Source organism: Globicephala melas, chromosome 1 (assembly GCF_963455315.2).
Source record: "Globicephala melas chromosome 1, mGloMel1.2, whole genome shotgun sequence".
In the NCBI taxonomy this organism is placed as follows: domain Eukaryota; kingdom Metazoa; phylum Chordata; class Mammalia; order Artiodactyla; family Delphinidae; genus Globicephala; species Globicephala melas.
The window spans coordinates 78,790,691-78,812,906 of NC_083314.1; the positions used below are offsets into that span (position 1 = coordinate 78,790,691).

Genomic DNA, 22,216 nt, shown 5'->3' on the forward strand with positions numbered 1-22,216 from the left:
CCCTCCTGGGCAGCCAGGGCAGCAAGGACGGCACCAAGGGAGTTGCCCCATGGACAGGGCCCCACAGAGACACCACCGAGCCTCGCAGGGTAAGAGGCCCTAGGGCCCTGCAGGCAGGTGGAAGGGGCTGCCAGGAGGTTTAGAGGAGAGGGAGAGAGGGCAAGAGACTGGTCGGGAAGTGAGGAGGGAGGAGGGGCAAGCAAAGAGAGAAGGAGAGAAAGATGAGTCGGCAGGGGAAGGCAGGCTGGTGAGAAAGGACAGGTCTCCATAGAGACTGAAGGAGAAATGGGAGGAGGGGCTGGGGACCTGACAGAGGAGGAGAAATAGGAAGGGGGAGAGACAGGAAGCACAGAGAGGGGAAAGAAGGGGAGAGCTGAAGAAGGAAGAGACGGGTGGGACGGGGGAGGAGAGGGGAGCAGAGTCAGGGAAGCTGGAGGGAGGAAGGGTCCACGTCCCAAGTGTGAGCGCCCCCTGGGAGAAAAGGCAGACACTGCTCATCTGGCTGGGACCCCAGGCAGCAGTGGGAGGCTGACCACTCCACCTTTTTCTGTTCATTCAGCAACGGAGGAAGCCGTCCTGCCTTTAGGGATGACAAAGGGTCGGCGAGAAAGCAATAGAACCCTGTCCACCGTCCTTGCCCACCAGCCCAGCACATTCCTCCCCACTGCCCTGGGGGATGGGGTCTCATTTCTGCAGAAAATGTGGGGCACTCAGCCAGGGGCAGCGGGGGACGGAGAGTCAGGCGGTCCTTGGGCCCGCAGATGGTCTAACTCAGAGACTCTCTCTGCAGGATCCCAGGGCCATGTGCTAGGTCAGGGTGTGAGCGCTGAGGGGGAGAGGCTGCAGGGCCACCTGGTGTAGGAAGAACTCCACTGCCGGGGCAAGCACGGGGACCACCCCTACCCCAGGCCTGCTCTGAGGCGCAAGGCTGGAGGCCAAAGAGACGGTGCCACGTCAGGGAGGAAGCTGGGTGGAGCCAGGCAGGATGGGTGGGGATGCGGGAGGGGCCGGATGGAGCCACTCCCTCTCTGGGCAGTCCTCCCCCCCACCCCAGCCCCAGCAGAACCCAGGCCTTCAAGTCCACTCGCCCGCCCCCACCCAGCCCAGTAGAGGAAGCGTGCTTGTAAGAAGCATCTCCTGGGCAGAGGGACAGTGTGTGTGTGTGTGTGTGTGTGTGTGTGTGTGCGCGCGCGGGGTGGGGGTGGGGGGCGCGGGTGGGTTGAACCGAAGCCGGGGGCGGGGGGTGTCAAGGACTGGACAAGTAGAAGGAAAAAAACGACAAGACAGCAGAGTCAGAGGTTAGGGAAACTATAAGAGGCATAAGGCAGACCTGCAGGGTTTTCTGAAATGAAAGACTGGCCCTGTGCTCTGTGAGAAGCCGCTGTGTGGATATAAGAAATGCACCAAGGCCTGGCAGGGGAAGCTTCTTCTCAGGGACTTCCTTGGTAGGTGTTTAATAAAAGCTAACCATATGAATGAATGAACGACGCGCTCCTCCCCACTCCAACAATGCTCCAGGCTTTCCCCTCAGCAGCTGCCCCTCTGGAGGTCTGTGCCTCCCTGCCCACCCCGCATCAACCCGCCTGTGCTCCCTACTGCCTGCCCTCCCCCTGGACCAGGCACACACAGCAGCGGGGTGGGAGGGATCCCGTCCTCTGCAGGCTGGGGAGCCAATGGAGCCAGAGCCTGCAGGAGGCATAGCAGGGGTCTGTGCTTGCAGCTCTCCCTTCCTCTTCCCCCTAACATCCTCACTCCCCTACCCTCAACCACCACGCCTCTGGAATTCCCAGCTGCTCTCAGGCACAAATGAGCAACCAAGAGATTGACCTCCGGCTGGGCTGCGAGTATTTATTGTGCACCTCTAAGGGGCAGGCACAACAGAATCACAAGATGAGCAAGGCAGACACGGTCCCTGCCTCCATGGGGCTCACTGTCTAGCAGGAAAGCCCCGGTTCACAGATTTCACAGTTACAGCAGTGAGATGATGTGGTGAGTACCAGGAACTCAAATGCTCGTGCTGAGTGTGTAAGCACAAAGGCAGGAGGAGCTCTCTCCAAGGAAAAGACATAATCAGGAACCTGGGGGATGAAAAGTTATCTAGATTGAGGAGGGGCAAGGGAAGGGCATTCCAGGCAGAAGGAATAGTGTGGAGCGGTCCCAGAGTAGTCAGGAGCCCGGCGCTTCCGAGGACCTGGAAGAGGCCTCGTGTGACTGTAGGGCAGAGAGTGAAGAGAAGGGTGCACTGGAGGGTGGTCCTACCTTCTCCTCAGATGGCAGGTTCTGCTGGGAAGGAATGGGGTGGGGATGAGGGCCTGGGCATTGGGGAGTGTCTCTCGGTCCTCCGTGGTCCTCAACCTTTGGCCCTGACCCCCTCTCTTCTCTTCACAGAGCTGCTGGCTGCAAAGAAGACCCACACCTGTGAGTAGAGAATTGGGGTAGGAACTGGTGCTGGGGCGTGGAGAGATGGCAAAGAATTTAGCAAGGGTTCCAGGGAGGTCCGTGTAAAAGAAAGGCGCGTGCCTTGTGCAGAGATGGAGGAGCTGGGCAGAGATGTCCGGGCCTGAAGGGAGGTGGAGCCTAGAAAAACGGGGGAGATGGGGAGATGGGGAAAGGAGGGGCAGAGGTGAAGAAACCTCAAGGTTAGGGCAATCGGAAGAGGTAAGAAAGAAGCCTGAAGAGAGAGGGAACATCGCGAAGAAACAAGGAGAGAACAGTGAAAGCGGGCCATGGTAGAAGGAGAGGAAGCTGCTGGACAGAGGCACAGGAGACGCAAGGGGGTGGGGCAGATCGCTGGGCCAGCGGGGAGACGGGGAGGCAGGGTGGCCTCAGGGACTCCGAGAGGCTGCACCAGGCTTTGTGGAGGCAGAGCCAGGTTTGGTGTTCATCTCGGTGGTTAACACATCCCGAGGTGTGAACAAGCCTGGGGCCAGCCTGTGCAGGGCTAGAGAGCAGGAAAGCCTTCATCTCTGTAGGAAACACATAGATAGGAACACTCTGGGTCCTGGGGCCCTGAAAGACTGAGGCTACAGCATGTGAGAAAGGGGTTAGAGCTCAGGAAAGGCTTCCCAATGGATTCTAGCAAGTAACATCCTCTCTAGGGAACTCTCAGCACATCAGATCTATCCTCCTAGTTCATGGGAGAGGCTAGTCCCCCAGAAAATGCACCCACCGCACCTTGGTCTCAAAGCTCATGTCCCATCCACATGCCCTTACCAGCCTGAGGGCACTCTGAGGAAGGCCTTCTAAGCATCCTTGAATTGATGAGGACAACTCTGGGGTAGGAGAGGCCACCTGCATTTCTCTATGGCCCTCTCTTGGATTGCCTACCAGTTCCCCCTGAGAGCTCACTGCGACTCCTCCTGCTGTCAAAACTGCTAGAGCTCCCTGTTCCAAGCAGAGAGATCTCAGAGGGCAAAAGCCTCACCCTCCTCCCTGAGCTGGTCACACAGGGGCTGGGGGGCCACCGGGAGGCTACATCCTTCTAGTGGGGGGGTTGCTTTGCTCAGCACAATCCTGATCGGTGCCTCGCCTGCCCCTAGCCACAGGGCCCCACGGAAATGCTGAGCAGGGCCCTGGGAGGAAAGCGGGTCAAGGAGTGACGTGGGGGAGGTGGGGGAGGTGAGGACCAGGGACCATATGTGGGTGGGGGGAGATGGGGGACTTTCAGAGCATCTGGAACTGGAAGAGGCTCAGCTCCATTCCTACCCTTAACCCCTTACCGCAGAAACCTCGGCCAGGACCACACCCCCTTACCCCTTCGCAACCCACTGGCCCCGTGCAGCCACCCCCTCACCCCACCCCCACCGATGAGTGTCCTCCCCCAACCCACTGCCCAGCTCCTGAGAGCCCGAGGAAGGCCAGCGGGGAAAGGCTTGTGCCAGGCTGAGGAGTCGTGGAGTCCCGGCAAGGTCAGAGACCTCTTAGGAGTGTTGGCCCAGAGAATCCAGGAGAGATGAACACCTCCCCCAGGCCCAGAGGCTCTGAAAAATGGACTCCAGAATTGAGACAGCCCCCCAAAGGGGGTCCGAGACAACCCCAAGGAGGGAGGAACCCGAGAGGAACCCCCCCAGACCAAGAGGGGGCCTGATTACTAAGGGATCCTGAAGAGGGAACCCCGAGGCTGAGGTACCCCACGGAGCAGCTATGAGGCTCAGAGAGCCTCTGAAGTTGACTGGCCTCCCCAAGGCCAAGCAACTCTACAGAGAGATTTGCACACCAGGAGACCCTCGTAAGCAGACCTGAACCAGAGAAAACTTCCCATTCCTCAAGTGGAGTCTGGGGCCAAACTGCCTGATTTTGAATCCGGACGCCACCACTTTACTAGCTGTGTGACCTTGGGCAAGATACCTAACCCCTCTGTGTCTCCTTTTCCTCATCTTTGAAATAGGTATAACGGTACCTACCACATAAAGTAGTTTTTGAGGATTAGCTAATCCACATAAAACGTTAAGAACCATTGCTGGCATATGGCTAAGCATTACCATCATCATCGTCATCATCATCCGCATTCCAATTTCAGCACTTTTGCTCCTGAGGAAGTTTCTGATGGACTAACCCTTCCTACAGATAGTGGCATTTGTCTGATGATTATTACTGCTACTATTATCATTTATTCCCTAGCCCAGGGCATGCACCGTGTCTGCAGGGAGGGCATGAGCATGGTAGGTGGTGGGGCAGCCTCCCAGACTGCATCTCACTGAGCTCGGCTCTTGGCAGTCCACAGGGTCGCAGGTGGCCCCAGGCAGACATTCTGTGACTTACCTCTGGAAATATCCCTGTCCCTGGAGTCACCTGGCAAAGAGGGTCAGGCTCTGGGATCCTCGGGGGGAGGGGGAGTAGGAACCTGGCCCCAGGCTCGTGTGAGCTCCATTCCGGCTCCCCAGCCAGAACTACCCTGGCGGGTGGAAACAGCTTTTACCGCGTGTGTCTTTCGCCTGTGGTTTTGGAATTTTCCAACGCCCCCTGCGATTGGCTGCCCCGCCCCTCACACTCTGCCCCAGGCCCAGATTGGCCACATGGGGCGCCTGTCATCCTACCCACTACACCCCAGAGGGGTGGGGGGGTGGAGCTGGGGGGGGTTGTCACTCGGCCACCTGTGGGGTGCAGATCTTAAACCCCCTGCCCAGCAGCATTGGGGGAGAGCTAGGTGCAGAGCCACGGCCCGCAGCCCCACTGCCATCTGCGCCCCATCCCTGGAACACCCCTGCTGAGAAGGACAGGGAGCCCAGGCGGCAAAGCCCACGACTCAGTCATGAGAAGTAAGTGAATGGGCCACCCGGGAGAGGGGAAGCCTGGGGCCCTCTGGAAAGGACGGGCACCTTGGGAACAGTGTGAGCAGAGCTGAGTGCTCTTCCCTGGCAGGGGGTGTCCCGGTCAAGGCCAAGTCTGTTGGGAGATGGGTGGAATAGTCGGGGAGTCTGGCTCCCCGAGCAGTTCTCTTAGAGCAGCCCCAGTAAAGGGACTATTGAGGAACTCCTGTGTCATGGGCTCTGAAAAGGATCTCCAAGAGTATCTGAGGTACCCTGCCCCTCGTTTTACAAAAAGAGACTGAGACCCCGAGAGGCCCAGTGCTTCACCCCAGATCACACAGCTGTAGTAGGGGGAGGTTGGTAATTATAAGCCAGCCTGAACTCCCTCCCCTGGCTCCCATTGCAGTGTTTCCCTCCGTGCCTCCAAACGGCCTGAGAGTAGGGTGAGAAAAGAGTCCGAAGGAGTTGCTGTACCCTGAAGCGGTGGGACAGTGAGGGTAAAGCCAGGTCAGCAGGCAGAGGCGGTCAGAACCCCAGCATCCAGGCCTCTCCATCACTCTCTGCCCAATGCAGGAACATGATGACCAAGTGGAATCCAGCCAGGGTGCTGTGTGTGTGTGTGTGTGTGTGTGTGTGTGTGTGAGAGAGAGAGAGAGAGAGAGAGAGAGAGAGACAGAGAGATCCCACCCCAGGTTCAGATGCCTGTTTGATGAGTAGGATCACACAGTGGAGATGGGAGCAAAAAGCCCTCAGCTTCACCCGTTTCCTGGCCCAGAGCCATGGGCCAACAGCTGGTGGGCAGATGTCTGGGGTCCCTGTGCCATCTAGCAGAGCAGGGGTGGGCAACTCGCCCTTGTAAGGGAAGCCAGAGGACCTCTCAGAGCACAGGGCGAAGGAGGAAAAGGGAAGTCCCATGCCCCTGTGGCCTGAGGCCTGAGGTACCCCCAGCCTCAACCTGGGGTCTTCCCACAACCCACAAAAGAGAGGCCATATTAGATCCTGGAAAGACCCGTGGGCTGAGTCTAAAGACCATGTTCTGGTGCCGCCTCTCACAGACTAGCCTTGTAGCCTTAGGCAAGTCATTGGGCCCTTGTCTCCTTAAAACAAGTAAGTTGAATTTTAAAACAGAACCAACTTTGGGGAAGCGCCCAGTTCTGAGGGCCCAGGACCAAAGAGAGAGCGCTGGTCTCTGAGTTAAGCACCTCCAAGGGTAGTGGAGGAAACTCAGCTCTCCCAGAGGGTACACAGAGGCGACCAAGGAAAGGAAAGAACTTCATTTCCACGTTTGGGACGGAGACTCCAGTGCATGTGTATGAGCTGAGGCAGGTCAGGAGGGGTGAGGAGAAGAGCCAGAATCTTCCACAAGAAGAAGGGCCTCTTGGGGCTTCAGTTTCCCTTCTAGCTTCTTCCCATTAGCAGCAAAGGTTAGCAAACCGGTCTTCCCAGAAATGGTCTCAAATCAGCAAATCCACCCTGGGAAGCAATGATCAGATGTGCTTCAGAGCCCGGCAGGAGGGCAGGAGCTCCTGGGACTAGACGGGGGAGACACTTGGTCAGCTCTACATGATATCCCCCTGGGCAGTAGGCAAGAGAGGGGTCTCCTCCAATCTGGGGGTTGGTACCTCTGGTCCTTCTCACTAGGACATCCCTGGGTATCTCATAGCCCCAGATTATCTGACTGCCCTGACCCCCTAGTGAGTACCAGCCATCACCATGTTCTCTGACCTTAGCTGGGGCAGGCAGAGCACTGGGGTCTTGGGACTGTGACACACCCAAAGACCCAAGGGCCAGACACACAAGGAGCAGAAATAGATCAAGAAATAAAGAGAGATGCAGAGGCCAAACTCAAATGACGAAAGATCTATGCAACACATGGGGAGAGAGTGATGTCCAGGTAGAGATATAACTGGAGAAATGCCAGGAGAGTCAAAACATTGCGGTGTCTAGCCTGAGACAGAACTGGAGTGCAAAGATGGAAGGGCACACAGACGCAGGGAGAGACAGAGAGGAAAGAAAGCTGGCAGGAGAGGGGAGACACTGAGTATTGATCGGGTCTAGGAAGGCAGAAAGTGGGAGGCTTGGGATTTCTAGAAGTTCTGAAGGAATGATACAGGCTCTCTGCCATGGCAACATGCTGGTCAGTAGAGAGGAAATGTCCATTAGCCAGAAAGACTCCCCAGCCAGCCAGAGGGAGGGTGGCCCCGTCAGCTCACTCTGGGGCACGGCCGGTGTGGAGCCAAGAGACATGAGGCCCCAGCATTCGGCCTGGATGGGGAGGTGAGAGGACGAGGGGTACGAGGTTGCATGCCTGTCTTTGCTGTGCCCTGATCTATCTCCAGTCTGGTCATGATAATGAGGAGCCGTGGGCCAGAAAGAAGTCCAAGTTCCCGGGTGCCACAGACCTCAGCCTGAGAGCCCTTTACAAAGGGCCCCCTCCTTCCTCGCATCACTGTTGCACCTTCGCCTTTTCCCCTCTTCCCATGCCTAACGGGACTCCCAAACACCCCCAGCCCAAGGCCCTAGATGTTGGGAGCATCCCAGCCCGTCCCACCACAATGAAATGTGGGTGTTGGCGTGGCTGCCCCTCCCAGGGGCTCCCTCTCCCTCCCCTGCCCCCAGGCCACTGCCTCAAACAGGGAACGGGGACTTTCCCATGCTAAGAGCTCTCCAAGAAAGGCAGCCCTGGCGTCTCCTCCCCTCCTCCAGTGACTAGTCCTTTCTGAGATCTAATCTCCACTCCTTCTGCTGCTGCAATGCTGCCCCTCCCTGGGACTCTGGGCTCAGGAAGGATGGAGATGTCTATCTGGGAGGAGGGGCGGCAACAGAGCAGGGCCTCGGGGCCAGAGCCAGGGTCCTCCTGGGTCCACTGGTGTCTGCACCAGCAGAGGCACTCTGGAGAGGAGATGCAGCCCGGAGGCCGGGAAGGCCACTGATTGTGGCGTCTGGGCTCCCACCCCTCACAGCTTCCTCCTGGTGATTCATGTCCTCCCCCCAGCCACTGGTTGTTTTCACTCGTTTTTTTTGTTTCCCCTCCTTTCTCCTGTCCCAGACTGCGGGGGTGGCAGGGCACCAAGGGGGGGGTTTCAGGTGGCTGGCTGTCTTTCGTGGCTTTTCAAAACCCCAGACTCTCCCTCGCCCACCTGAGTTTTAGCTTCACTACTTTCTCAGCCTGGGATCTGGGTGTATCAGCAGAAAATTCTCACCATGGGCAGGGAGGAGCGTTCACCAGGTACAACTGCTTGTCTCCTGACCCCCAACCCAACCCTCCCCCTCCTGCTCTTTGTGGCGGAGCCCACCGCCGTGGTTTCCAGCTTTGCAGAAGCTGTGGGAACTGAGAGCTGAGAAAGGAGGGAAGCTGGTGACAGGCTGGGGTACACAGGGGTTCCCTGGCCGGAGCTGTGGTCTCCGTGGGAGGAGAGGGACTAGTTTGGGCTGTGGGGTGAGGGGGCCCTAAGCTAAGAAAAGAGATCCATTCCTCTTGCTCACTCACTCATTCGTTCCTGCAGAGAGACCTACCAAGATGTGTGAAAGCCAGTCCACACCCCAAGGGAGCTGTGGTCTCCCGAGGAGTCCCAAGTCAGGAGCTCTGGTGGGATGGGCGAGCCCTGCCTCCCTGGCCTTAGAAGCCAAGGGTAAAAGCAGGAGGGGGCTGGTACCACAGAAGATGTGGGACAGAGGGAATAACGTCTCTCTGGATCTTTAGACTAGACGTGAATCTTGGCATGAATCTTCCATGGGTGTCCCCCCTGAATTCCGTTCCTAGCCCACCCCCTCACTTCACACTCTCCCCTGCAGCCGGTAACCTTGTCCCCCATCCCATTCCGCCCCATGCATTTGGGCGTCTCATCCTTGTAGAGTATATGGCTCAATGGTTGGGGACACTGGCTCTCAGGTTACAGAGACCTGGGTTCACATGCCAGATCTGCTACTTCTGCTACTTAGTCAAGCCGCTTACTCTCCCCTGGACTCAGTTTTCTCATTTGTAAAATGGGGGCAATACAAATAGTACCTACCTCACAGGATTGCTGTGATCATTAAATGAAAAATGTATGTAACGCCTGGCACAGAATAAGAATTCAGCCAGTGCTGATGTCTATCTTTATTACTCGTCCCCCTTAATCGATGTCCATTGGAGAAAAGGAGAGAGAAAGAGAAAAGAGGAAAAGCCTAGCTTTAGACTGCTGGGGCACCAGGAGAAGATGAGGACCCCAGCCACTCTGGGTCCTCTGGCTGCATCCTTTCTCTACCAGAGCTGGGGGGTGGTTCCGGGGTTTGAGGGGAGAGATCCCCCTGGGTTGCAGCCCCTCCTTTGCTCCCACCACTTCCTCTCTGTGGTGTAGGGCACCTGGACAGGGCCCAGGGCTGGCTTCCTAAGGTGGCACAGGGCCAAGCTCTGGATGCATTCAAAGGGCGCTATCAATGAATCTCGCAGCTGCGAGAACAGTGAGATTAGAGGAGGCTGGAGGGAGGGGGGACAGCCTACTTTGTCTCTACCATATTTCCCCACATAGGAGGTGCTCAGAGGAAGCTCCCTGGGGATCCTTCAATCCCCGAAGCAGTCCAGAAGAGATTCATTTTCTTTACCTAGTACCATGTCAGAATAAAGTTTTAGAGGTCACACTGGATGGCAGGGAAGATACAAGAATGAGCTGGGGAAGAGACCACCAACCCCACCCTTATGCCCCAGAGAGAGGCATAAACAGGAAGAGGGACTAAATTCTTGCTACTCAGAAAGGTAGGGTGAGGACCAGCAAGCTTGGGCACCGACCAAGAGCTTGTTCAAATGGGAGAGCCTGGACCCCCCTCAGACCTGCCGTGTGGGGATCTGCATTTTAACAAGCTCGCTAGGTGATCTTGTTTAAGACTCAGAGGTCTAGAGTCACGCAGTCACTAGGTGGTTTCAGGAGGTATCGTGTGCACAGGGGCCTTTCTCCCTCCTTGGAACTGGAGGGTTTCCTTTGGTGGGCCCTGGGAGAGAGCTACCGTGTGAGCTACAAAGATCTTCCCGAAGCGGCAGGTGAGGCTGGGCAGAGTGAGGGCTGCTGCGGGAGCCGTGCTGCAGGGGCTGGCCTAGACGTTCCTGACCTCGGCTTGGTTCTAGTTCCTGGCACTGTCAGGCCCTTAGATGGTAAGTTCCTGGCAGGCCAGGCTCCCGGGAAACAGCTTGAGTAATCCTGTGATTACTCAGCTCCCCTCCCCAATTTGCGTTCCCACCACCTGCTGCTTCAGGGACAGGGCTCAAGGGGGAGGTTTTGAAGGTGAGGTATCCGAGGTGTTTTTCAGCTCCGGCTCACCCCACCTCCACCTCTGCCAGTCCTCTTCCCGTTCTCTCCCCTCCCCTCCTCCACAAGTCACACTCATGTGCACCGGTACTTTCTCTTTGAGGTTTTGGGTAGATGGCATTGCGGGGGGACAGGTGGCAGGGCCAGGAGGGAGGAGTAGGATAAGAGGGCCTGACAGTGCTGAGAGGGCCAGGGCCTGGGCATGGGCCCAGGGCACGAGTGTGGGTTTTTCTGTGTTTCTGCGGCTCTCTCTCTCTCTGGGTCTGTCTCTGTTGTCTCCGGGTCCCAAAACGCTTGGTCTTTCTAGCTCAGAGGCTAGAGGGTCTGACCCTCTAGCCTGAAACCCCTGATCCTATGTGCCTGTCTCATTCCCTGTGTGCCTGCCTCACTGTGTGCCTCTGTCTCTGACTATGGTTGGGGAGCATGGGGGAGTGGCTGGCCTGGTGGCTGGGGTCTAAACTCTGGTGTCCCCCAAACATGGGTATTTGTGAAGGTGGTTTGTGGCTGGCCACATCATCCTATGAGAAGGGCGAGGTCTTGGTGACACTGTTGTGAGGTTCCTAGGGCCAGGACCAGCAGTGAGTCAGGCTGTGGGGCAGAGAGATGTGTCTGAGTTACCCGTGTGGTCAGCTCACACACGCACACGGATGTGGCTCTTGGAGAAGGGAAGAGGCAGGGAGGCCTGTGGTTGAGGACTGGGCTGGAGCCCGAGTTCCCACTGTGGCTTGGCCTAGTCTCCCTCCCGCTTACTTTTTTGGGTGACCCATGTTGGTTTCTGCCCTCTCTGGGCTTAAGGCCACCGAGGAGGGAGATCCCACGGTGTTGGAGAGGAAACGCGTTGGGGAGAGGCAAGAGCAGGCTCCACAGGGCACAAGCACTTCTCTTGGGCCTCAAATGCCTTCTGGGTTCTGCGCCCACTGCCGTGCATGGTGGTAGCCCGCACACACAGTGCTCGCGGCCACGCAGCGCTTTCCACAGGTGATACCACATACCCACGGTGCTACCGCCCGTCACCCCCTGGACAGGCGGTGAAGGCTATGCTTACCTTTTACTGGCAAGGGAACTGAGACCCAGAGAATCCAGTGGCCAGATGTGCATGTGCCCCCACGTTCTCTGCCCCTTTTCCAGGCACCCAATCCCCCCCGCTTGTTCTCTCTTCCCTCCATTCATTCCAATCTGCTCTTAATTTACTGGAAAGAAGCTCAAAGCTCCCTTGCTGTCTGTCCTGGATGATCACAGCCTATTGTGTGGGTGCTGGCAGACTAGTGGGGCTGGGGATGAGGAGAAGCCTCGAGCTCTAACGGAGGGACTTTAGACACCTATGCACCCCGTCCCCGGTGAGAAGGCAGCTGCTTACTCTGACCCAGCTCAAGGCTAGCCTGAGGGGATGACGGTTTAAGGATGATGGAAACAAGATTTCAGGGAGTGCCACGGAGCCATGGTCACCCTCCCCACCTCACATCAGCAGGTCCTACACGCAACCAGGGTCCAGGCCTGGACCAGAGGAGAGTTCACAGGACTGTGGATTTGCCCTATAGGCAGGCTGCTGCTTCCTCTGACCCTTGGGATCAGAGATGAGAAGGAGCTACGGTCCTAGACGAATTTATGACGTGCTCCACCCCAGGCATGCCCCCTCGGAGGGGAGGCAGCAGGTCAGCAATGGCAGAGGAGAGACCCACATGCCCTTAGGAGTGATGAAAGGGACACCAGCTCTGCCCAGTGTCTTCAAAAATTGGCTGGGGGGAGGCCAATGCCTGGTCCCTGAAACTCAGCAGAGACCTGTGGGCATTGACAAGGATGGGGCAAACCTGGGGCCAGTAACCAACCACAGTGAAGGGAGCGGGGAGGTAGGTTATAGTGAGCTCAGTGGGAGAGAGGGGGGTCCTGGCAGCCAGTGAACAAACACTAACAAATACGCACGTGTGCACACTAGCTCAAGCAGACGTGCCTATTGGCTCACGAACCACGTGTACCTTTCATGTGTACACACACACACACATATGAGCACCCCTTCAAACATGCAACATGCCCACTGATGTGTGTGCCCCAAAAGTCATATACACAGAACAGCCGAATGGAAAGCTATGGGGAACTGGGATATAGACCCAGCTCATGGGTAACCTAGCGGTATGAACCTGGGCCAACCACCTGATCTCATTTGGCCTATTCCTTCATCTGTGAAGGAAAAAAAGAGGTTGAATTTGATGGTCCGTAGTCCCAGCCAGTGTTAACCTTCATGATTTGTGCGCACACAGTTGGACGCAGAGGCCCTCGTACACACATTAGCATGCACACTCTCATACGTGGAGACACGCACAGCCACCCTCTGCTCTGGGGCCAGGAACCTAGGAGGACTGTTTGATCCGCTCCCTGGCTCTCAGACATCCAGCAGAGCTGGTTTTTTGACCCCACTTTCCTGGGCTCCATCTCGGCTTCTCCTTACCCTCTCTGGGGCCCACCCAGTGGACCCTGCCCCCTTCGGCCCCTGGTCTCTGCACAGCCCCTCCCTGAGCCTTCACTGCCCAGCCGAGGATGGCTGGCATCTCTACCTGTCCCCCAGGTGCCTCCTGCCTGGTGGACCACATCTTCCCACCATGCCCCACACTCTGCCCCTGTGGGCCGAGCCCCAGTGGGGGAGGGCGGCACAGAGGAAGCCCCCTGGGCGGGAAGCAGGTGTTGTGAAGCCGTGAGGACTCCTAGGTCCCCAGGCAAGAGGGAGGCAACTAGAGCTTTTCATCTTGAGGGGCTGAACAGGTGGCCTCTGCAGCTGTTTTCTCTGCCCCTGTGGAACTGATACAACCCCCGGCCAGCCCGGGAAACTAAAACAGCCTCCACAGACACTTTGCTGAATGGCATTTGGCATTCACTCCTTCATCCGTCTTGCAAGAGGGAAACAGCAAGCTGGAGCGGGGGAGGGAAGCAAGGGAAGCCCCATGTCCCTGTATCTGCCCCCCAGGTACAGGTGGTAGGATACACCAAAGGCTCCTGGGCTGACCTCTGCTCTTTCCCTCTTCTAGCACAAATTGAAGTGATCCCTTGCAAAATCTGTGGGGACAAATCATCTGGGATCCATTACGGGGTTATCACCTGTGAGGGGTGCAAGGTGAGTATACACACATACACAGTCTCTTCAGAGATGGGGAGAGGGGGCTCGGTGGCCTTTGTTCTGCCTGCGGGGCTGGTCTCCTGAGACAGCTAGGGAGCTGCCCGGGTGGCACCTTGCCTGGAGAGCCCTGCACAGGAGGGCCTTGTCTTCAACTAGGGAAGTGATTGCAGGACAGATTACAATGGAGGAGAGAAAACTGAGGCGTCGTGTAAGATCTGGAAAAGGTGGGGCTAGAGCTTGCGGGCTGCAGGCACTTGGAACTGAGCTGGGCCTGGCCCAGATCAGCAGTCCTGGTCTCCACCTGCCTTCCCCAGGGTTTCTTCCGCCGGAGCCAGCAGTGTAACGTGGCTTACTCCTGCACCCGTCAGCAGAACTGCCCCATTGACCGCACTAGCCGAAACCGATGCCAGCACTGCCGCCTGCAGAAATGCCTGGCCCTGGGCATGTCCCGAGACGGTGAGGCCAAGCGCGCAGCCCCCGGGGGCTTCAGTCTCCAGAGGGGCAGCCTGACCTGCTGTGCCAGGCAGGGGTTAGAACGCCCTTCGGGGGCTCCGTCCCTCCCTCTGGCAGGCCCTTGTCTCTCCCACTGTTCACCGAGGCAGTGGGCAGGCTACCCTCATCAGAGGTCTTCACAGTCCGCAGCTTCAGGCTCTGCTACAACAACCCTCCTTTCCCCAAGGTCCCAGACTCTTCATTGGCTCCTTCCTCCGGATGGAGTTTCCTCACCCGACTCCCCTGTGACCCAGATCCCATCCGCATTCCACATCTTTCCCTCCTGCCCCATGGCTCCAGTTCTAGCTCCAGTCTCCCTCCGTAGTGCCCCATCCCCAGCCTGGGCCAGGGGGCGAGGGCTGCGAATGGGACCACAGTTGGCCTGAGAACAGCCCAGAAGGCTGAGGCTGGGGAGGCCGGCTGTTCCTGGTGGCTTTTCTCCACCTGCCTCAGCCACTGCCCCCTCGCAGCCCCCAAACCGCTCCCACGGCAACACCGCGGAAGGAGCCCAGGCCGGGGCCGGGGGAGACCTGAGGTGATGAGGAGCCAGAAGAAGCCTGTCAGCACTTTTCAGCGCCCAAAATAACAAAGTGAAAGGAAATACGCAGGGTTGCAGAGGGGCAGGCGGGGCGACCAGGGGCTGTGTCCCCACACCTGGGAGGGGTGGCAGGGCAAATGAAAAGGCAGGAAAGAGAGAGCAGAAGAGGATGTTCAGAAACAAGCCACGGAGCCTGGGTTGGGCTGTGGTGAGTATCTAGGTCACCAGGGAGCCTGCAGGCCTGACCACAGGGAGACCTGTGTTCTCAGCTCTCCTCTTCCTCCGACCCTCCTAGACAGGCGCGGTGACCCCAATATAGCTCGAGGCCCCCCACTCAGCCACCCCCAGCCCCATATCAGGAGGCCAGGGCCCTCAGTCAGGACTCATTTCTCTGAATTCTGTAGAAGGTGGATTCGAGCCAGGAGCGTTTGCCCGGGAGACTGAAATGTCTGGGTTGCACTGAGCCCCGAAGCAAACCAGAGTGAGAGGTGGGAGGGGTCTTGAACAAAAGTGCCCTGAAGGGAGGCTCTCAGGCAGGACTGGAGAAGCTCTGCTTGGAGTCAGCTATTCAGGGAGCAGCAAGTTCACCCTGTGATGATGCAGATGCCTACTCACTCTGCCCTGTACCCTGTCCTCCCCCCTCAAAAACTCCTGATCCCCGAACCTCTTTCAGCTGTCAAGTTTGGCCGCATGTCCAAGAAGCAAAGGGACAGCCTGCATGCTGAGGTGCAGAAACAACTGCAACAGCGGCAACAGCAGCAAAGGGAACAAGCGGCCAAGACCCCTCCTGCAGGAGCCCAAGGAGCAGACCCCCTCGCCTGCACCTTGGGGCTCCCAGGTGGGCAGCTGCCCCTGGGCTCCTCGCCTGACCTGCCGGAGGCCTCAGCCTGTCCCCCCAGTCTCCTGAGAGCCCCAGGCTGCGGGCCCTCCTACTCCAACAGCTTGGCCAAGGCCGGGCTCAACGGGGCCTCGTACCACCTGGAATACAGCCCTGAGCGGGGCAAGACCGACGGCAGAGAGAACTGCTATGGCTCAGGCAGCCAGCCGACCCCTGACAGGTGTGGACTCCACTTCGAGGACCCCAGGCACCCTGGGCTTGGGGAACCAGGACGGGGCCCGGACAGCTACTTCAGCCCCAGTTTCCGCAGCACCCCAGAGGCGCCTTATGCCTCCCTGACAGAGATTGGTGAGCCCCTGGGGAGGTAGCTGGAGAGAAGGGAGGGGGAGGAAGAGAAGGGAGGGGCTTCCAAGAAGGGGGCCCTAGTCAGCACCCCGTGTAAACCAGACGTGCACAGGGGCCTCGGGGGGAGGCAGAGCAGCGCTAGGCCAGGCAGTGGAGTGCCCCTTGTATGGGAAGGGTAGGAGCTGGCTGAGATCGAGCCCCTGTTTTCCTCCTCCTTCTCCGGCCCCAGAGCATCTGGTGCAGAACGTTTGTAAGTCCTACCGAGAGACGTGTCAGCTGCGGCTGGAGGACCTGCTCGGACAGCGCTCCACCGTCTTCTCCCGAGAGGAGGTGGCCGGCTACCAGAGGAAGGTGAGGCCAGGAGACTGCGCAAGGAAGGGAGGACCTCCCACCACCACTGGGGGGTCCAGAGACAGCCACCTGCACACACAAGTGGGCTGGGGCGAGGCAGGGTATCCCAGAAAGACACAGTGGGTACTGCTGTTAAGTACGCACCCTAGTAGATGGATGAGAGCTTCTCCTCAGCTCCTGCCTATGGTCATTTTACGCGTCCTGCATCCTACCTCCCCCATCACCCCGACATTGGCGAACAGACCTCGGCCTAAGCTCCTTCCTCCTCCATCGACGACGACAAGAGTCAGAATCCTGAGCAGCATTTGTTAAGCGCTCCTTCTCTGCCAGGCACTGTGCTGAGCGCTTTACATAAATTATCCTTGACCCTAAGGACAACCAACCTATGAGGCTGGCATCTATCTCTGTTCTTAATGGACCGAGAAACTGAGCTCAGAGGAGTTCGTAGACTTACTCCTCGTCGCAAAGTAGTGGATCTGAAGGCAAATTCAGATCCATCTGGCTCCAAAGCTTGTTCTCTCCCTCCTGTCACTCTGACAACAGCTCCTGCGCTAAACGCACCTGTTTGGTACTGAACTTGGGTATGTCTTAGTCACCTCAACAAGAGGCACACTCTTTGAGGGCAAAAGCTGTATCTCAGACGTTTGTTAAGTCCCCACAACAGCTAACTCTGCGCCAGTGGCTGGTGGGCGCTAAGCGCGTCCAAGTGACAGGAATTAACCTGGAGTGAACATTTGTGCTAAGAATAGGCTAAGAACACGGGTGCTGAGAATGTGGCGGTTCAGAATCTACCCCCTGCAGTTTATCTGTCTGGGTTCCCAGGGCCTTGGGGGGCGGGTCCCGGGGTCATAAAGAGGGCTACAGTGGGACCCCCTCCTTCCCTGCAGTCAATGTGGGAGATGTGGGAACGCTGTGCCCACCGCCTCACCGAGGCCATTCAGTACGTGGTGGAGTTCGCTAAGAGGCTCTCGGGCTTTATGGAGCTCTGCCAGAATGACCAGATCGTGCTACTCAAAGCAGGTGCCCAGGGAGAGGGGGCGGGCCTGGGGGCAGTGGGGACAGACGAGGAAACGGGCAGGGCTGAGTGGAGGGAGGTGCCTTAAGGGAACTGGGACACTGAGGGAGACAGAGACAGATTCCTGGCCATGTTTGATGGTGTACCTGCCTTTCTCCCCACTCCCCAGGAGCCATGGAAGTAGTGCTGGTCAGGATGTGCCGGGCCTACAATGCTGACAACCATACAGTCTTTTTTGAAGGCAAATACGGTGGCATGGAGCTCTTCCGAGCCTTGGGTGAGGGGCAGGGGGAAATGAGAGAGAGGAGTCGGATGCCAATCCCATCCTGGAGACCCAGGGCACCCTCTTTTCAGGACAGATTGCCCGCTCTGCTCCAAACACCAAGGGGCGGGTGTCCTCGGGCACTGTGGCCTCACCCACCTTGCTCACTCTTTCGTTTCCACCCCACCAGGCTGCAGCGAGCTCATCAGCTCCATCTTTGACTTCTCCCACTCCCTGAGTGCCTTGCATTTTTCCGAGGACGAGATTGCCCTCTACACGGCCCTCGTCCTCATCAACGCCAGTGAGTGTCACTGGGCTTGGGTAAAGGACATTCAGGCAGTGGGAGGGCGCAACAGATACTGAAGAGTCTGGACCTTCGCTTGTGGTTAAATCTGGGAAGTCACTTTAAAGAGCAGAATGAGCCCCCCCCCCCACCGCCCCGAATATTGCTGTAAAAATATGAGTTAAAATAAAGATCCAGGGGAGCCTGACAGAGGGAAAAGAGCAGCGCAGGCGGGGTTGGAGAAGTTGGGAGACGTGAGGAAGAGCGGAAGTGAGCCATTTCCCTGGGAGAAATTAGTCTGCTTGTGAGTCCCTGTCAGTGACTCCATTGCGGCCGCACGTTGGAATCGCCTGGGGAGCTTTAAAAACGATTGCTGCGACTCTGAGGTCATTGATCTGGGGTGCTGCCGGAACACCAGAAGTTTTAACAGCCTCTCACAAGGGATTGTAATGTGCCACCAAGCTTGAGAATCACTGCTCTGTGTGAACTCATTTCAAGACTACACGCCATCGGGAACTCCCTGGCGGTCCAGTAGTTAGGATTCCACGCTTTGACTGCCGAGGGCATGGGTTCCATCCCTGGTTGGGGCACTAAGATCCCACAAGCCCCGCAGCGCAGCCAGAAACAGAAACGAAAACCAAACCAAAACAAAAGACAACATGCCATCATGGCAGGACTCTGGATGTCCGCTCCGCTGGAATGGAGTGGGGCTGGTGAGCCAGCTGAATGCTGAGGATTCAGAGAACCTGGGGAAGTGGCTTGAGCTGCTAACCTGAGTTTGCAGACCAAGATTATCAGTCTTCTGGCTCTGCCAATGAGTAGAGACCTAAACATTCCCCTTGAACTAGAAATAAAGACTTAAGAGATGACTTCTGGGTATTTTATGGAGTCAGGGCAAAAGGCGGTTTGTCTCTTGAAGTTGGCCACAGACTGCTGCAGAGGCCTTGTTGCTGACCTAGGTGGCTTTACAAAGTCCATCTCCTATCTGGAGCCGTCCCTGCCAGGTGGCGGGGAAGAAGAGAGAACTTTTTTTTTCTTCCCCACAGCAGAGTTTTAGTGCCTAGCTTTGAATTAGCTATGTGAAGTATCAGGTTACCAGGGATAGAGCAGCTTGGAACTGGGAGATTGGAATGTCTCATCCCTTTCTTCTCTCTCCAGTTTTCCTTGTAGAAAGCTAGCCCAGCCCAAGGCCCCATAGCTTACCATTATCAAACCAAGACACACACATTCACACACACACACACACACACACACACACACACACACACACACACACTTACACTCTCTCTCACTCAGCTAGGAAGATCTATATTCAGCACAGATGTCCAGAATGACACACCCTTTTGGGGAAGTTAACGTCCATGTTCTTTCTTTTTCTTGCTATGGTCCCATCCCCTCCTTCAGACCGGCCAGGGCTCCAAGAGAAAAGGAAAGTAGAACAGCTGCAGTACAGTCTGGAGCTGGCCTTTCATCATCATCTCTGCAAGACTCATCGCCACGGCATCCTGGCAAAGGTAGGAGCAGTCCCTGGGACAGAGGAGGTCAGGCCCAGTGCCAGATCTGTGACATCAGGGCTTGCGAGGGCCATGGTCTGAGGGTCCAGAGGAGGAAGTGCTTGAGTGCTAAGTTGTGTGAGAGAGCTTGCAACAGCCTGGGGGCAAGGGGACTGATCAGTCACTTCCATGTGGGTAAAGATGGGAAGTTAGGGAGCCTGGAATTGGGAGGGACCTCCAGGGAACAATTCAGTTTAATAGAGCCACCACTTACCCAGCATCTGTTTGTACTGTGGAATGGAAAGATACAGAGATGCCGTCCTTACCCCCACCAAGAGTTTTTAATCTGCTGTGAAGAAGAGACTCGTGTACCAATGACCCTAAGAGGAGAATATGTTATGGGATATAATAATAATGGGATTAACAAAGTGCTTTCACAGATATGCTCATCTTTATGACAACTCAGTAAGATAGGTGTTAAAATCTCCCTGTAGTGATAAGGAAACTTAAATGACTTGTCCAAGTTTATGCAATTATAAGTGATAAATGTAAGGTTTAATCCCAGGGCTTTTTCTACCGTATCCCTGTGCCCCTAATATAGTACTACAATAAGAGATATTGGGGAAATGTGAGAGCATGGAAGAGAGATTAAAAATAACTTGAGGGTAAAAGGAGTGGGTCATAAATGCTTCCCAGAGAAGATGGCATTTAAACTAGGCCATGAAATATGTAAGATTTTAACAGGCCTTCAGGGGGTGGGGCAGGCATTCCAGGCTTAGGGAACAATAATGGAGAAAAATAAGGAGGCAAGATAATGCATATACAGAGAATAGTTCATGGAACATTTTGACTAAAGTGTAAGGTCAGGAGCTGGGATTGATTGATGGGGGCAAGGAAATAGCAGAAGACAAGCTTGAAAATTAGGTCAAGGAGCAAATCAGAGAGGACTTTCAAGGCCATATTAAAGAGTTACGACTTTATTTCCAGGCAATGGAGAGCACCAAAGGCTAGACGAATGATATCATCAGAGCTATTATTTAGGCAATTTAATTTGGAACCAGTGTAAAGGAACCATTTATGTAACGGTTCAGGCAATGGGCACTTGCTATGTGCCAGGCAGAGTGCTAGGTGCCGAGAATACAGAAGTGACTTAAACGACAGGCTCTGACCTAAATAAACTTCAAGTCTGGTAGAATAGATTAGGGGGAGGAGAACCTGAGAGAGCAGTTGGAAAGCAAATCTCTGTTGGATCCACCTTCAGAATACATCACCTCCCACTGTTACCCCCTAGCTGTCAGTTCTCACTTGGGCCATTAAAGAGGCCTCCTTAACTGGACCCCTGCTCCATCCCTGTCTGTCCCACGGCAGCCACACAGTACTGTTCTCAGTGCTCCCAGAGCGGCCCATCATGCTGAAAATCAAATCTAGAGTCTGTGTCGTGGCCGACTGGCCTCATGATGTGTCTGGCCCCCCGACTTCTTTTCTCACCTCATCTCCTTCCACTGCCCTCTCAGTCACCCATTCCAGCAACACTGGCCTCCTTGCTATTCCTTGAACACATCAAGCCCGGTTGCTTCTCGGGACTTTGCTGTTCCAGCTGCCTGGAAGGTTCTTCCCCTAGTTTTCCAAATGGCCTGCTCCAGCCCTTCATTCTGGAGAGGTTTTCCCAGACCACCCCATACAAAAAGCCCTCTACCCATCACTCTGCTTTATTGTTTTTCTTTTGTTTTGGGTTTTTTTTTTTGTTGTTTTTTTGTTTTTTGTTTTTTGAGGTATGCAAGCCTCTCACTGTTGTGGCCTCTCCCGTTGCGGAGCACAGGCTCCGGACGCGCAGGCTCAGCGGCCATGGCTCACGGGCCCAGCCGCTCCGCGGCATGTGGGATCTTCCCGGACCGGGGCACGAACCTGTGTCCCCTGCATCGGCAGGCGGACTCTCAACCACTGCGCCACCAGGGAAGCCCTGCTTTATTGTTTTTTAAAGACGTTTTCTAACATATGTTTATTTTCCGGCTCCCTCACTAGAATATACACTTAATAAAGGTAGAGATTTTATTTTCTTCACTGATGTATCACCACAGCCCATCACAGTTCCTAGCCAAAAGGGTCTCAACAAATATTTGAGAATGAATGAAAGAATGAATGAATGAAGCTATTGCAATAGCCCAGACAAACGCAAAATAAAGCAGGAGGAATGAAAAGAGGATGAATTCAAGAGATTTCAAGGGATCCCATACTGCCTGCTCTTCCCTGACTGGCCCTTTCCTAGGCAGCTAAGCTGGGGAAAGGGGGTGGCTGGTGAGAGGTGTTTTTAAGGCTCACTTGCTTATACAGGAAACTGCAGACGATAAATGGTTTTCTCAGCCTTTCTCCAGGGAGGTCTCCCTGCCTCTACCTCCTCATGGCTCTCTGGGCCTTTTTCATTCCCCTCCACTGGCTGAGTGCTGGCAGTGTTGGTTTACTGTTTGCAGTGTTGGGTACCTGCTTGGAAATTGCTTAGTCCAAACAAACAGTTACTGAGCATTTGCCATGTGCAAGCAGTTTGATAGGTACAGAGGATACAGAGAGAGGGAGGGAGGGAAGGGAGAGAGAGAGACCCTACCTAAGGAGTTTAAATCTAGGGTAGGGAGACGGACAAATTGGATCATTTTCCTAAAATGGGATTTCAGTGCTGCACAGAGGGAAGCCCAAAGGAAGGGCCCTTAACCCAGGGAAATAGTCCTAGAGGAGGTAACAGTGAAGGTGAGTAAGAATTAGCCAAGCACAGAAGAATTGGAAAGGCATCCCAGGGGAGGGGAACAGTATCAACAAAGGCAAAGAGGCACATAACATTACATAACAGAGAGTGACAGAATTTCACTATTATAAAAGCATAAAGTGTGAGTTAGAGAGTCTTTAACAGGGCTCATCTTAGGAGTAGCAGGAACACCATTTGGGGGTTTCAGCCAGAAAACATGTACCTGTC

The 22,216-nt window shown here is 55.8% G+C and overlaps 1 protein-coding gene and 1 long non-coding RNA gene across 4 annotated transcripts in view; one reads left to right on the forward strand and one right to left on the reverse strand.

The window, feature by feature from the left end:
• Positions 1-22,216, reverse strand: part of LOC115847031 (uncharacterized) — a 100,698-nt gene that overhangs the window by 64,121 nt on the left and 14,361 nt on the right. The gene's annotated exons all lie outside the window — the stretch shown is intronic.
• RORC (RAR related orphan receptor C) overlaps positions 1-22,216 on the forward strand; it is a 24,338-nt gene continuing 2,122 nt past the window's right edge. The window contains exons 1-10 of one of the 2 annotated variants that reach the window (XM_030846488.3): positions 1-89; positions 2,389-2,418; positions 13,549-13,634; positions 13,952-14,093; positions 15,341-15,853; positions 16,080-16,201; positions 17,089-17,221; positions 17,386-17,493; positions 17,669-17,779; positions 19,166-19,275. In XM_030846488.3, coding sequence (XP_030702348.1) covers positions 50-89; positions 2,389-2,418; positions 13,549-13,634; positions 13,952-14,093; positions 15,341-15,853; positions 16,080-16,201; positions 17,089-17,221; positions 17,386-17,493; positions 17,669-17,779; positions 19,166-19,275 — 1,395 coding nt within the window. In that variant the 5' untranslated portion in view covers positions 1-49. The remainder of the gene's footprint in view (positions 90-2,388; positions 2,419-13,548; positions 13,635-13,951; positions 14,094-15,340; positions 15,854-16,079; positions 16,202-17,088; positions 17,222-17,385; positions 17,494-17,668; positions 17,780-19,165; positions 19,276-22,216) is intronic. The other variant, XM_070044386.1, reaches the window with a different exon arrangement.